The 15,760-nt window shown below is 47.6% G+C and overlaps 1 protein-coding gene across 2 annotated transcripts in view; it reads right to left on the bottom strand.

Moving 5' to 3' along the window:
- RNLS (renalase, FAD dependent amine oxidase) overlaps positions 1–15,760 on the bottom strand; it is a 77,678-nt gene that overhangs the window by 13,478 nt on the left and 48,440 nt on the right. For both annotated transcript variants that reach the window (XM_050899075.1, XM_050899076.1), the window contains one exon: positions 5,547–5,720. In XM_050899075.1, the coding sequence (XP_050755032.1) occupies positions 5,547–5,720 (174 nt within the window). The remainder of the gene's footprint in view (positions 1–5,546; positions 5,721–15,760) is intronic.

Genomic DNA, 15,760 nt, shown 5'->3' on the forward strand with positions numbered 1-15,760 from the left:
ATTAACGAGCTTCCCGAGTTATCCTCAGAAGTTCCCGTGGTTCGTAAGGTCCCGTATTCTCCCTGGAATAAAATGTGCTCTATCTCACAAGGCACATTTTGGAAGAGTCCATGTAAAGAACGATACTAACTGTTTTATATTCAGAAATTCAGCATTTCATTAGCCTTACAGACAGTTTCTGATTAGTTTTCTAAAAGGCAGGCAGGGCAGGCAGGGGATTACAAAGCAACTGGCCACGTAATGAGGCGAAAACCTAAATAACTCTTTAACTCTTCCATCTTCCTAAAAATTCTTATTTCAGTACTGAGAAGATAAAGGAATCTGTATTTTAAAATTAAAAAGGATACTCAAGAATTACACTGATCCTGAAAACCTGTAAGACAAATCTTCCCTTTAAATTATATAACCTCGCAATCCTGAAGCGAAAGAAGGGAACCGCTTCCATTTTTATGTGTCATCTATCTTTAGTCCTCCAGAATGCAAAGAGATGCAAAGACTGCGGTATTACAGAAATGAGGCTTGAAATAATTCATACTGAAGAATTCCCACTGTCCCCCCGACCAGTTATAAATATTGATGGGGTGTTTAAGGCAGCCAATCACACAAATATTTAATATTCATACATACCGCACAGGGAATTCAACATACACTTCTTGTAGGCTCTTCCTCGTGTAGCGTTCAAGCGCATCACCTCTGCGGACGGAGACGCGATTTTACGAACAGCAGCTGAGATCCTCAGCTGCGGCAAAAAGCCTTCCTTCTCGGAGGCTCACCGCGCTCCAGATTACATTGGTAACGGCAGTATCGGAGAAACAGCTTTATTATTGATTCTTCCACATAAATCGGGAAGAAAACAGATGTCATCTGTAGTTATCGGTACAGAACTAGGCTGTGTCATGATGAAGCCAACTAATGGTAGCATGTTGTGCCGCGGAGAAAGGCTGCCAGGGACTCCCTGGGTGCCGGGACTCCTGAGAGCCTTCCCTAGCAGGCTCAGCCTGGGTGCACGGGTCAGGCTCGCTACCTCCTCCCCATCGCAGCGAGGGTTAGTCCATCGCAGAAGACTGTATTTCTCTCTAGCAGTGTAAACAAAGACCAAACTCGGAGAAGTCACGCTGTTCTGTCTCACCCACCTGGACTGCCAGAAAGATGGCATGCTCACCTGGCTTGTTCTCCATTACAGAAGTCCAGGGGACATGCTGATGAGAGTTAATGTCGAATGCAAACTTACGATTTAAAGAATATCATCACACTATAAACGTGTGACGAACCAGCAACCCTCGAGCAGTCTGCATAAAGGAATTAAGGAGAAAACAAAAAGAGAGGGGATGCTGCCGTATCTCCTAGCAAGAAGAGGTTTTATGAGTTTGCGAGTGCCGTGCAACAAGCAGCGATTCAGAGCGCTGCAGCTCATCACAACACAGCGAGGCGCGAGTGATCCTTAGGGAAGCGCGTGGCTCTGAGAGCAGGCAAAGGCTGAGATTTCTGAAGAATTACAGACTGCAACTCACCGGCTCTGCTAACAAACCCATCCTATTGTATAATTACAGCAACAAGGCTGTTTCAGGCATTTCACTGGTAAAATGTAAAACTTGGCGTAAGAGTTTGACATCTCTGCTTTACTAAATGAGTCAAAGCAGGGATTACCACGTCTCATACACATGAAAAGGATAGTTTGGACTTTCACAGTGAGGGCTAGACTTTGCCTTTTGGCCTTTGAGGGCTAGACTACTTGCTTTTAGGTAGACGTTATATAGATGTAGCTATTTTTTGTATAACAAAGAGTCCCTTAGCAGAAAGCTAGAGTCATTTCCTTTGGATCTCTATGGTTCAACGCTGTTTACTAAAACGTTACTATTTGAGGTGGTAACGAGGGTTAGATAAACCTCCATTAATTGTGGATACATCCAAGTAGGTGTAGAAACACCAGAAAAATAAAATTTCTGTTTATGTCTGATCCATTAGTCACTTTTACTTATGCCTAGAGAACTGCAGCCATATTCCTCTATCTGTTGAGGATGTACTCCTGATAATCACTGCAGCCACATCTGATGGGCGGCAAAGCAATTTTCCCTCTTAAGATTAATGCACTGGAGGGAGGGATGCATGCAGACACTTGAGAAATAACACACAACTGAATATACGGGGCCAGGGTATATGGCATAGAGAAGGAAGGGTGGAAGCAGGACCATTCAGGCATCAACTGGAGGTGACGGCTTTTTGGGAAGGATGACTGTCCAGAAAGATCTCAGCTGCTTCACCCAGGAGACGCAGCGTAAATCTTAGCCTAAGCATTTCTGCTTTCTCTCTCTGAATGCTTACTTTTTCATTGTCACCATCGTCTTTTTCAGATGAATCACGATCAATCAAGGTCGAAGAATGGAAGAATGGGAAGAACGATGAGTTGAGTGGAGCATGGTGTTAGAACATCAGCAATGGCACCCCAAAAAAACAGCGAACAAGGGACAGCGAGGTGCTGCTGTGCCTCCCATTGAAATGTTCCGGAGGTCAGTCAGAAGCACGGAAAGAAAAATACAAATGCAAAATACTTGCATATGTGCTAAAACAAACATAAAAGATCTTTATATTCAAGTGTTTTGGCACCATATGTGTAAATAAACTTCTCATTCAGCCCCCCTTGCCCATGTTGTCTTAAAGTATGTATGTGTGTGTGTGTGTCTCTATTATCAGCAGAGCTGTGCGTGTGTTTGAAGAAAAGTGAATCACTTGGTGACCACTTTTGATTTTTATACTTCTGTACGTCAGCATTACCGAACACGATACAGGCACGCTTTCCAACCCTCCTGTGCTCCGCTCGAGCGCTCGCAGCCAGAAATACTGCTCCAGCTAACACGTACTGCTCTCTCCCTAGTACTACTTTTCCTGGAACAAAGTGCAAATCTGCAAAATGCAGGCTCACCAGGAAAGACAGCGCAGTCAAGGCGGCTGGTTGACTCTTTATATGTCACAAGGAGGGCCCTACCAGAGAGAACTCATCTTCAGTTGCTGGCCCCCAGCTTGTTCCAGCCCTATGAAGGTATACAGTTTGTTCTTCTTGGAAAAATTTGCTCATATAAACAGATCTCTCTCACAATATGAGGGAAATTTCAGTGAGAAAGGGATGTGTCAACACTGATGTTCTGGTAGTTTCTCTGTATTTGTTAACAATATGCCCTAAATAATATGCTTTCTATTCGGTTAAATTGCATTTGGAGACAGCAAAGACACTGTACTTAGCTATTTGATAATTCCATTATAATTCCATATTCGTTGTTCTCAGTGCTGGCGCTTTGAGACCACATATGCCAGCAGGTGAGGGAAGGATGGGTGAGTTTCTCCCTTGGGCTGTCCCCTCTTCTGCACAGCTAGAATCAGGCAGCTGGCATGGACAATACCAGTAGATGCTATTAACTATCAAGTACTTATCGTTAAACACAACGACGGCGATATAATCTTAGATGCAAGAAAATCTCCAGCTGCACATTGTCAGTAACAAGGAGACAATGCCAGAGGGAAAAAAAAAAAAAAATCACTCTGTATTTGGCTTTCCTTACATTCTTTTTTTATATATTCACTATTGGTCCCTGCTGGAGGAAGCGTATCAGGGTGGATGTATCTTTGTTTTGGCCAGTTCAGTCATTCTTTTGTTTTATTTTCCCTCTTTTCAGACCAACAGGCTAAATTGTTAGGAGAAATAACAAAATTGGGCTTCCACAGTGGTGAGTTGATTCATCTCTCCAACTTCTTTGCTCCCAGCATAAACTGCTGTTTCTGGAGGCACTTCAAGAGCCATTGCTACCCAGCTGGCTTTGGTGCAAAGAAGGGCATATTTGGAAGAGCTGACTTGAACTGTGCTATCGCCACAACAAGCAGGAGCGCAAGGTCCTGTGTCTGACACGGGACAACCCCATGCATCAGTTTGGCTGAGCAACAGACCTTTCTGAGAAGATCCTGCTGGTTATGGTGGATCCACCACTGAATATAAGCCAGGAGTGCAAAGGTGGCAAATCACATCACATCAGGGCCTGGAGCAACATGATCTAACTTCGCAGCTAGATCTAACTTCAAACCTCGCGTGGGGGTAGGACCAGACGACCTCCAGCGGTCCCTTCCAACCCGCATGACCATGACTCAAATTGGTAGAGGCAGACAGCGGAACAGGAGGCAACATCCACAGGCTGAGCCTTGGGAAGTTCAGATGGCAGATGAAGAAACACTTCTTCCCCCAGTGGAGGTGCAGCCCTGGGACAGGTCACCAGCGATGTGGGGGAATCTCCATCCTGGTTTTGTTTTTTTAAACCTCAGCTAGACAAGGCATGGCTGCCCCGACCTTGTGTTAGCACAGCCTGCTGTGAGCGGGAGCTGGAGCAGAGATCTTCAGAGGTCCTGGCCACCAGCGCCGCTGTTATACTGTGACACTCTCTCATGATAGCTTATTACATTAATTGCGTGTTTACGGCGTAAGAAAGTGAAGGCGTGCCCAACCTTATGGCTGTTTTCTAGCACGGTGACGGCGTGGAGATCTAAGGGTGACGGGCAAGCTTTTCAGTGCCCTGCTCAGCAGGTACTAACGTCACTGATGTCTGCAGACTGCAGGCAGGAAACGATCAATCCCGACTGAACATGGAAGACTAGAAACAGAAGTCTCCCAGGTCTAAATCTGAACATGCTTTAGCGCAGTGAATTTGGTAATACTTAATAATTACGTATTAGGCAGCAGCTGATTATGAAAATCCTTGCTTATTCTGTGACAGCGAGTCACAGTGCTTTGTAGGTCACCACAAAGGTGGGTAGGTTTTTACTCCCACTTCACGGATGTGGTTAAACCTGGTCACCATCGCAATGTGAGCAAATAACAGGATCGGGAAGCGTTTTCAGCTCCTAACGAACTTGATTAAACTCAAATGCTAGTGGTTTTTCTTGAGCTATTCTATGCCAACACACTCTTGGTATATGAAATACATTTAATAAATAAAACATATACTTACTCGACTGCCGTCTTCCAGAAACAGATGAGAAGTGTCTGCCTTGTGGGATGTTCTCCAAGCTTTACCGAGCAGCCATACCATGCGCAGCCATTTCAAGGATTTTCCGTGATTATAAAAGCACACTGGCTAACTCTGAATTAGACTGAACAGCCTCAATTATATAACTCATTACTACTTCCAAGCATGCTTAGTGGAAAGAACAGGAGTTGTAAAGTAATGGATGATGGGAGATAAATTGGCATGCGTATGAATCAATGTTTAAACAAAGGAACTCCAGTTCTTTCTTGGAATAGCAACATTTTGATGTCTCAAATCCCCTGACACTGGTTTCATAAATGCAATAACGTAAACCATGTGCTGGGTGGTGATTTTCTGAGGACCTTCCCGCTTTCATTGTGTATTTTATTACAGGCCAAATGTGACATTAAATGCTATCCGCTGCGGCTTGGAGTTAAATACTTGCTCTGTTCAGAATAGCAACACTCAATTAAACAGCATTTTTCATGATCTACACCCTCTATTGTCACTGTGTTTAAGGGAAATAATGGGAGCACTGACCTATATTGCGTTTCTTATTATCGATGGAGATGAAGCGTATGCAGGGATTATCGGTGATGTACTGTGCAGCCCAGGGGACATCAATCCGTGTACCGGCTTCATAAAAAAGTCCCAGAGCGTAGCGGGAGGAGTAGCTCGCAGATTCCAGTTGCTGCTTTTGACTTTCATTAATTACTGTGGGGGGAAAAAAAAAAAACGAAAAAGAAAAATCAGACAATCCCTCTTCTCTCAGAACATTAAATATGTGAATGCTGTGGTTAAGCTGATTATTCCTTCCTGAAAATGACCAGACTGCTAAAACTAAGAATTTAATATTAAGCCTAGTGCTTTGTAATATTTTTTCTGGGACACCTCTTCATGAAGTTTTAATGGCGCATTATGTAGAGTATGTCCTTCACACACAACCCTCCCCCATCTGTTGGTGGTTTATCTCCCAGTTCTCTGCTAGTTGCCTCTGACTTGAAACTTCGACGACCGGTGACTTTTTTCCAAATCTTTTCTCAAAGGGTGAATAAATGGGAATAAGACGTTTGGGTTGCCTCTAGCACATCAAGTAAATGATTGTACGGCTCTGCAAAAACTCAAATGACTTCACGTATTAACAAAATAAACACAGGGGCTCTTGAATCTCTGGGGAAAATAGCCCTGCAACTTCTGTGTGGCAATTCAAATGGATGAAGAAAACTCGGCACCTCAGCACACAAAGGGTTCGTAGTGAAGTTCAGCTCCTTCAGCTGAAGGTATTTTAAAGCAGTTTAGAACACTTCAGAGCAAATATTAATCCATTCCTCCCTATGATTAACTTTTCTATCTTCTAATTACAGTAAGATCTGCTTTTTGCCTCAATTTTATAATCTTCATAAAAAGCTGCACAAAGTAGCATTAGCCCCACTGTGCATTCAAATACTATTTTATTTCATGCCAAAGAGAAATACAACAGTTTGACTAATCGTGGAGTTAGGTACCACGTCTCTCTTCCTACTACTGGATGGACGGCCAACACTCCTGCGAGCTGGAGCAGGATGTGCAAAGACAAAATCACAGCGGTCTCCCGCTTGTACGTGAAACTGCACGCTCTGTTGGGCTTGTCTGGAGATTTGATATTGAGAGGCAAAAGAACAACAATCGAGGTGCTTCATTTTATGCAAAATTCAGCTGACGTGATGAACGTCTTGTATGAAGAAAGGAGCAGCTGATGGTTATATCCACCATGGCACTTCCCACAGGCAGCAGGCCACGTGTCGAGTGGTATCTTCAGAAGGACTTCAGCAGAAGTCCTGCCCCAAGACAGACCAGCCCCACACGTGGGGCAGGCTGGCATGGGCTGGAGAGGGCAGCTCTCCACGCGAGGCTCCGCAGGCGAGAGGCATCTGCAGACTCATGCACACCAAGCTGGCCAGGAGTCACAGCAGTGAAGGCCAACCAGCCTGGCGGGAGAGCATCCGGCAGGTCAAGGGAAGGTATTATTCCCGTCGAGCGAGGCCACATCTGGACACACTGTGCAGTTTGTTGTGCCCCCCAGTACAAGGGAGACAACAACAAACTGGACAAAGTCCTGTGCGGGGTCACTGATGTGGTCCACTAAAGGGGGGGTCTCCATTCCTGGGGACACGGCCCCAAACAACTTGCTGCAGCTGTGGTGTTGGACCTGCTGGGAGCAGTGTTAGGCTGGAGGCCCCCACCCTGGTGCCTCCAGCTGGAGCTGGTGGGACTGGGCGATTCTGCGTACCTTACCCATGCCACAGCCACCTCCATGTGACTGCAATTAACGTGCTTCAAAGAAGAACGCTGGCGTGACTGACCTTGCTGTCATGACTAATGCTGCTCCTCAGAACTTGCAACCAGGACGGCTTCATCACACACTCACTCCACCAGCACATGCTCTCTCCCCGGGAACCGATATTTCCTGCTGTGCCAAGGCGAGACTCTAGGAACCAGGGCTATAAATCAAACCTCCATGCATGGTGCCATGACGCAGGCACTCCTGAGTCACGCAGTGCTGGCCAGGGGCAAGGGTCCAGCAGCACTGGCAGAGTATTTTCCAGCAGGATGCACGTTTGAGAGCACATTCAGTCGTGCTGAGAAGTCCTTGCAATAACTACCACTAAAACTGCAAAGCCTACATCCCACCAGTCTGCATCAAGGTCCATTCCCACCACTGCTACTGGCATACTCCCTTCTCAAACAGCATCAAGGCTGCCTGTGTTTGGAGTCTATTTACATGCAGAGGATGACGAGCAGGGGAGGGTGTTATTCCTGAGCCAGTCCTGGTGGAGAGGAGGGCTGGTGTCACCCCAGCTCTTACCAACCTGTGGGTGACCATTTCAGCTGTCCAAGTCTACAGGTGCCAAGTCCAAGCTCCTTGTCATGACTGGTCCATTCTGGCAACATTTCCATGTGGCCTCCCAAAATGCGCAGGGACACAATTCACGTCCCTATTCAGTGTCCTCTGAGAGGCTCAATAAGTAAGCCATGAAGCCTACTATGTCTCAGAAGCCCTAGTGAACCACCAGAGAAGGTTCACCAAGGATATCGACTCCACTCTTCACAGACAGGTGCCTTCTACAGGAGGATGCACGGTCTGCAGTCACAATCTCTCACCTGAAAACCCACCAGGCTACTCAGAGGTATCTGCCCCATCCCGCTGTTTCTCAAGTTGCGTATTTTTTCCGTGATGTCTCTCCACTCTATTCCTCTGCACGTCATGGAGAAGACTGATTTCAGAGGCCGCTTTCTGCTTCCTCCCCTGAAACAGTGACCTCATGTACAGAGTGCTCTCCTAGCTGAGGTTCCTGGCTGGTCTCCCCCACCCCACCACGACCTCCGCACCCACACCAGCCTTACCTAATCACCAGCAAACCAGAGGGTCACAAGTCAGATTCCATCTCAAATCCCATCAGAAATAAACCTTGAAATGCCCCGAAGAAAAACCCTCACAAATTTTAACACAAATATGCTGGGGAACAGAGAAATGGGGGGGCAGAAAGAAACACTGATCGACCCATGAAAGCTGGGGAGAGGGAAGGAGGAGAAATAAGGCATCTGGCACTAGGGGTGCTGGTGGTGGAGCTGCCCGACAGAGGAAGCCAGGGGACAGGTCTGCCCAGGAGGGTAGGACTGGCTGAGCACGACGGGGTTTGAAGAAGCTCCCTTTCCCTCTCCACTCCAGTGCCCCCTCTGAGAAGATGTTGAGGGGGCCCAGCTGCCTCTCACCTTGTCCCTGCACCTAGATCTTTCCAAGAAGGATCCACTCCTCTCCACAGACCTCAGGAACTCCTCTAAGCGTTGGGTCAAAGACCCCTCGACCTCTGCTATCACCTTCCCTTGGCAAAGCTGCCTCCATGTAAGTTTTGGCACGGTAAGGTTCCTGTTTGTTATACCGCTGGTCCATGACCAAGACCCAGTAATGGTTTAGCACGGAGAATGCTGTCGGTATGCTACTGCCTTGAACGGGCTTCTGCAGCACACACACACATGCTCTCTATGGAAGAACAACCCTGTACAACGTGCTCCAGAGAAAACCAGAGAGTGGTGGTTGCAAGTGTTGCTCTTCAAGGTCATTTCTTCTTGCTTCACCCTGAGCACGTCTCAGCTGAGGAACTGGTGGCTCCCATCTCACCCCAGGACTCCAGACATGGCGCAGACCCCCTGCCCTGTGTGTGCCGCCCGGCTGGCCGGCTCCGAAAGCCATAGTGTGCAAAGCACCCTGCCCAGGCTCGCTTTGCCTTCCTCTGGGCCAGGCTGCTCCCCTGGGGCCCAGGGCTCCTGGGTGCGCAGGGCTCCACGCCAAACCTCCAGAGCAGCCACCCCGGGGCACTGGCTTTCATCCCGGCTTTTCATGCCGTTCAAAGGTTTTGTGTTGACCCGGGCACTGGCAGGACTCCCCCAGCTCCGCGAGTCTCCTGCAGGCTGTCTTCTCCGTCCTCCTCCACCCTTCTCCTCTTCCACAGCTTCTCTCCAGCTTCTGCAGCCCTCAGGAATGGGAGATTTCGCGGCGTGGCACCGCTGCTTGGCAAAGCCTGCGACGAGGAGGTGAAGGGATGGGATTAAGCAGGGACGCGGGGCGGGCTGGAGGATTGCCCCAGAGGAAAGAATGCCAGCGCGAGAGGACCTCGCACATCCCGCCCCGCTGGAAATGTTCCCTGGCCTGTGCTAACTTCCCGCTCAAGCTGTGAATTTAACAGTGCAGGCACATGGTGCCAGCATCCGGGAACCGTCTCGGGGGCTCTTTACTGCCAAGTCGGAACAGCGACGTTAGCGATCTCAGCAGTGCTTGTCCCAGTTCCTCCTGGCAGACCACAAGAGCCCAGACAGGGAACAGAGCTGCTGCTAAACACACGCCGCACAGCGGAGGGGACAAATCTTGCCCAGAAACCTCCCTGTCCTCTTTCAGGTAAGGGCTCTGCACAGCCGGGTTTTGAGATGTCCATCACCACCAGGCCCCCTTCTTACAGCTATGATAAATAATCACAATGTACTACACATTCTTGCTGTGCTTCAAAAGAATAGAAAAGTCCTCTAAACAAGCAAATAAATATGAAGCTGTAATATCACATCTAAAACACTACTCTTTGTCCAGGTTACTTTGGCAACTCGTTTCCCCCTGGGGGAAAAAAAATAAACAAGACCTCCTCCAGCCTGCGAAGCAAATTCTCCCGGCAAAGCTCAGCACGCAGAAACCTCTGCGCTGTGGGAACGCGTCTGAGATAGAGATGAACTGCCCAGCTTGGGGGCTGCAGGCGCCGAGCTGCCCAAGCCCGTACCCTGCCTCTGCTCCACAGGACACGTGGGCTGCTGCAGGGGAAAGGACCGGCGGGTTTAAATTTGCTCGGGCAAATGGTTTATTACACGGAGCGCTTCAGCAGGTACAACCTTCAGAACGTGAAGTGCTGCCAAAGCCGAGCCGGCCAGTTGGCTCTGTAGTACCTCGTTTAAGACTTAACATCGCTTTATGGACCTGTCTTTACAAGCTGTAAAGTTTCAGAAGGTGTTAGGGGTCATTGGGGATGGATGCTGAACAGCAGTGCGGTAATCAAAGATAAGTTACAATTTTATCAGCTTTAAGTATACACGTATGCATGGAGCTTGGCGGGGGGGACGCTGGGGAAAGCGGATGAAGGAAGGCAACTGAGCAAATTCCCTCCCAGGAGAGAGGAGAGGAGGGAGGGCAGGCAGCTTCAAGGGTGTGGGCACCAGCCAGAAGTGACAGAGCTGTGACTTAACAGATCAAAGGGCTGTAAACAGCTAGGGCGGCTCGTTCATGAGGAAGGCACAGCTTCAGGAAAAAAGTCACTTTTCAAAGCCTTGGGGAGATGGAATAATGCACAGGCTAAGGACAGCCGGTTATACTGCCCAGCGCCTGCAGGCGTTTCGGGGACAGCGGCAGGCTGCTCACCGGCGAGAAGTGAACCCCAGAAACACGGCGGAGTTTCTCCAGAGTCAGTCCTGCCTTGTCCTTGGGTAAACCAGAGCCGGAAGGGAACGTGCAGGGTAAAAACAGAGGGGCAGCGCTGCGATGCTAGCCACCCCACGCACAAGTGCATTGGACTCACGGCCAAGCTCAGGCTCGAGGCAGCTGCAGCAAGTCACTGGGGGCCGTGTCCGGGCGAGTCGGGGCATCCCCGGGGATGGGGATCCCCCGGCGCTCGGGGCCCTGTCCCAGGGACGCCCCGCTCGCACGGGGACGGGCTGTTTCCTTGGGGCCGGCCGGGGTTTCCCGTGCTGCAGCTGCGCCGGTGCCTCTGGTCTCTTTCTGACCATACCGTAAACCAGAAATGACTAATACCCATCATCCAAAACAGTCAGGTTTATATCTCAAAGCTTAAAAGTGTATTAATTCAATTACTGATACACTTTTGCTAACCGGTTTGCTTAATTATTGCCTAGGTTTTTTAAAAATAATGTCTGTGGTCCACCGGATTCTAAACTGCTGCAAATTTACAAAACCAAGGAAGTTTTTATAGCTTGAGAAGACAGGCAATAAAGTGATGTCAATTTTGAAATCCAGCACCAGAAAAGCTGAACCGTATGCGAAAACAATGCTACGAGTTGTAAGACTGAGGTTTTCCCCTGGTCCATCTATTATGCATTTTAGCAAGGCCAACAAGTTGATTTAAGGACATGAAGAGAGCCTTCATTTTGAATTTCCATACTTTTATTGGTTTAAATGAAAACCAGACTGTTGTTTTAATGTTGTGTATGAAACCACAAAATAACTATTAATTTTTCTCCTTCCAACAAAAACGGTTAAGATGATTTTAATAACATTTTGGAAAAAAAAACAGCTTTCAGACCACGGAATTGTCCAGCGTACAAGAATCAGCCATAGCGATATTTTTAAAGCAATGCATAAAGACATGAAAATCTTATATTTTCCACTGAAAAACTCAGCTGCAGCTGCACTGCGAATGCCACTGAAGTAAACGTCCTCTGGAGATTTCATCACATCAAAGCAAGGGGCATGTATACTTTATTTGCTGTTTCTCTAGACACTGACAGCAGAGTGGATTACTTATCTGTAACACTCAATAAATATAGTAAGGGCCTTTTATCTGCTGTTCCAGTACTTTAATGTCACCTCGCTGCCTCACTCATGTTGTGGGAAGGAGAGGACCCAGAGATCCCATTAGGGCCAGCAAGAGAGAGGAGAGCCAAGGCTTTAGCTGGCAGGCTGGGAGCACGGGCACCACGCCATGCAGGAGTCCAGGACTGAGCCCAGCCTACCATCGCAGAGGCCAGCGAAGCAAAAATAAACCCAGCTGCTCCGATGGCCAAGAACCGACTAGGACGATCAAGGTTTAATCCTGGACGTTTAGTCGTTTGCCAGCAAGTAAGGGAGGGGATTGCAATGTGCACCTTTATCTGCAAGAAAGGCACTGCAGGAGCTAGGTAGCATCCGGATCATTCACCACCAGCTTGTGGCAGTTGTCAGAGGCTGTGGCAAGGACTGGACTTGCAACCGCAATTTTGAGCAAGCAGAGATGGGGAAGAGGCACGATGGGTCGGTAAAGGACTCAGGTCAGTCTGGTAACCGAAGCAGATAGGTTACCCGTAACTTCACACGAAGTCCCATGTACCTGTCACCGTAGGTCACAGCTGCTGGGGATGGGGAGAAACCACATTCAGAACTGCAGGGAAAAGCAGACGCTACAATGTGAGATGCATTTAAAATCATACTTGTTTTGGAAAGTTTTGCTATTCCTAATTCAGTACTTCTAAAAGCTTGTGGATACTTATCTCTCTATCAAGTCACCACATGATTTCAGAGCTCAGCTGGGATGCTTGTATCCAGCTCTTGCATGCACATAAGGACGTGTGGGCAAACTTGAGTAAACAAATTGAGATCCTGGTTTGAAAGACTTCCAGGGATGAGAGGGAAAACACTCTTATTTTGTTTCACTGTCCAGTCTTGCTGGGTGGCACAGAGGACATTGCATCCTGACAACTAGCAGCTCCAAAGAAGACAACAAACAGCCAGACACAGCTCGTGTTTTATCGCACACAGTTATCGCCTGGTATGTTCAAAATCGCTCACTAGGTATGGCCAAAGTAACTGTAAATCTAGAGACATCAAGACATTAGTGGCCACCGAAGCACTAAGAAAAAAAACCTATAGCAATACTTTTAAGGAACGATAGCGCTATTAAAGCAGCAAAATATGAGGATGCTGGACTTAGTTTTTTCTTTTAGGAAAAGATTGCTCTACTGGAAACTCCTTATTCTTCTAATAATCCCACAGCTTTAGCTTTGGTGGGAATAGTATTAGAGCCTGGCTTGAGCTTTGTGACTTTTCCAGAGCATCCTCCCAATTCAGTGTAACTCCTGCTCCTTGCGGGCCTGCTTTCGGCACTTTCTTAAGCCATTCCTAGCAAGCAGGTCTGACACAGGTCTGTCTGGTGGGACTAGCGCTTTCTGTGAAGCACAACAGTCCTGCTGGGGCTGTAAGAAATCAGGAAAAATGAAAATACTCTGAAGGATACTGTGGATTTGGATCAAGGGATGAAACAGCCCCCCGTATCAGTCCACAAGGACTACAGAAGGGAAAAGGTGCTTCTACAGTTACCCTCTGTTCCTCCCTGCTTGAGTTTTAGCAAGCAAAAACTTCAGCTGAAGCTTTGCCGGTGACCTTGGTTTACGCAGTGCCTCAGTACTAGCTCCCGCTTTGACATATTTGCAAAGAAAATATCCCTTTCCTCTCTTGAAAGGTTCAGATTCGAGGCTGGACAGCGAGATGCCCCTGCACCCTGGGAGGAAACCAGCTATCTTTTGTCACTGCCCAGCCGCCCCTGAGTTTTCAGGACCTTGGCTTCCTCTTCTGGAAACAAAACCTGTCCTGCCCAACTCCCAATCCCCACCTGCCATGGGGTGGCACAAAGAGAAATAAAACATCCTGCCTGTTTCCTCTTGTTCTCTCTCCCACCTTCCAGAAACTTTTGTCAGACATACGGATTTAAGAAAACCTGACAAATTTATGAAGGATCTTGGTAGGTGTTGCTTATTTTCCGGCAGATTGATAAGCTGGTGCACAAGCCTCCCTGTAATCCCCTAGTACTCAACTCGGCCTTTGACTAGGAAGGTTTCTCTCCACCTTCTTCATTTTTTCCATACTTTATTTCTGTGACCATACACTTCTCTCACAGCTACGCCCTCAATAACCCTGCCACTGACGGTATCCCTGAAAAGGTTTTGTTATTTCCTTACCCTGCTTTGCTTAAGGTTTTATTTGCAGCATCTGACTTAGTGATACGCTGACAGCAAACCTAAACGCGTCAATCAGATGTTGTCGGTGACACAGTATTTGTAAGTGGCTAGTGATCACCACTATTTTAAAAGTTAAAAAGGAAATCTGTGGTTGAACAGCAACAAAGATATTTTTAGCCTAGGTATCAAGTTAAGAGATTTTAATAAGACGCTCACCCAGCAGAATAGGCAGCTCGGCTAAGTACCTGGAGATACAGTTTATTGTCACAGCTGACAGAGTGCTGCATAGCTCTGTTCGGGAGATGAATTATTCAGGACGGCACATTATCATAACCTTCACACAACGAAGCCTCCTTGGATGGCAACCTCTTCTTCCTCGGCAGGCTTGCGGAGACCTTTCCTACTGCTCTCCGGAGCACGAAGCCGCTGCCCTCAGCTCTCTAGTTGAGCGGTGACAAAGGACAGACTTTTCAGGCAATCCCCCTCTGCACAGTCATCAACGCTGACACCGCGCCATGACACTGGCCCTCTGCCACCGCGCTGACCGTTTCAAGATGCAGGCTGTTCCTGCTTCTGCCTTTGCGTAGGAGGGAGCAGAGGTTATGAGAAAGGCTTCGTGTTTAAGTTCAGCTTCCTTATCAAACAGCTTGAGATTTTTTTTAAAAGGCAACATAACAGTTAAATGCAACCATGCCTATATCTGCATTGAAATACTCACTAAACATAGTTACGTCTTGCGATATACTTTTCATTTTCTTATTATGCTCCGCTTTTGTTTGAATAAACCTGATTGGATCCAACGCAACACTCACTCCTGCCTGTATGCAACATCCATAACAACTTAAATAATTATTTCAAATCACTGCGGTCCTGGCTGACTTGGCATAAAGATTCTTCATCTAAAGTTTGTGGCACGTGAAGGAAAGGCATATTTAGAAATGTAGATGATTAAGTGGAAAAGAAAGATGCTGGGGAAAAAAGACAGTACAAGTAACTTTTTATGAAGCTTATGATCTTGAGAACTAAGCTTGAATACCTGTCCACTAGCTGCTCTTGACAAGACGATTAGCAATTCACTCACTATTAAAATAAAACCTCCACCAATTTTCACAAGAAACATTAATCTCCTACAGCACCGCACGTTGCGTTCGAGTCAACTTTTGCTATCAACAGAGAAATGAAACTGCACCGTTTCTAGGACGGGGGACAAAGCTGGCACGAGGGCAGACGACCACCAGCTCCTGCCTCCTGGAGGAAGGGCAGGGGAGAAAAGAGGAGGGCTGAGGAACCAGGGGAGATGCTCTCCATGGGATCTTTGTCTAAACACCGGCCCGTGCTGCAGCTGCTGCGCTAACGTTCATTTAGCAGTACGGAAAGGGCTGCGCTGCTCCGAGAGCTGATCCATTCGGGTGCGTGCACCCTGGCACCTCCCCAAAGGCCAAGCCCAGTGCCTGCCTCCTCCAGCCCAAACTGGCATAGATCTTGTGTTTTCGTTGTAGGAGACTGGCATAGGA

Source organism: Gymnogyps californianus, chromosome 6 (assembly GCF_018139145.2).
Source record: "Gymnogyps californianus isolate 813 chromosome 6, ASM1813914v2, whole genome shotgun sequence".
In the NCBI taxonomy this organism is placed as follows: domain Eukaryota; kingdom Metazoa; phylum Chordata; class Aves; order Accipitriformes; family Cathartidae; genus Gymnogyps; species Gymnogyps californianus.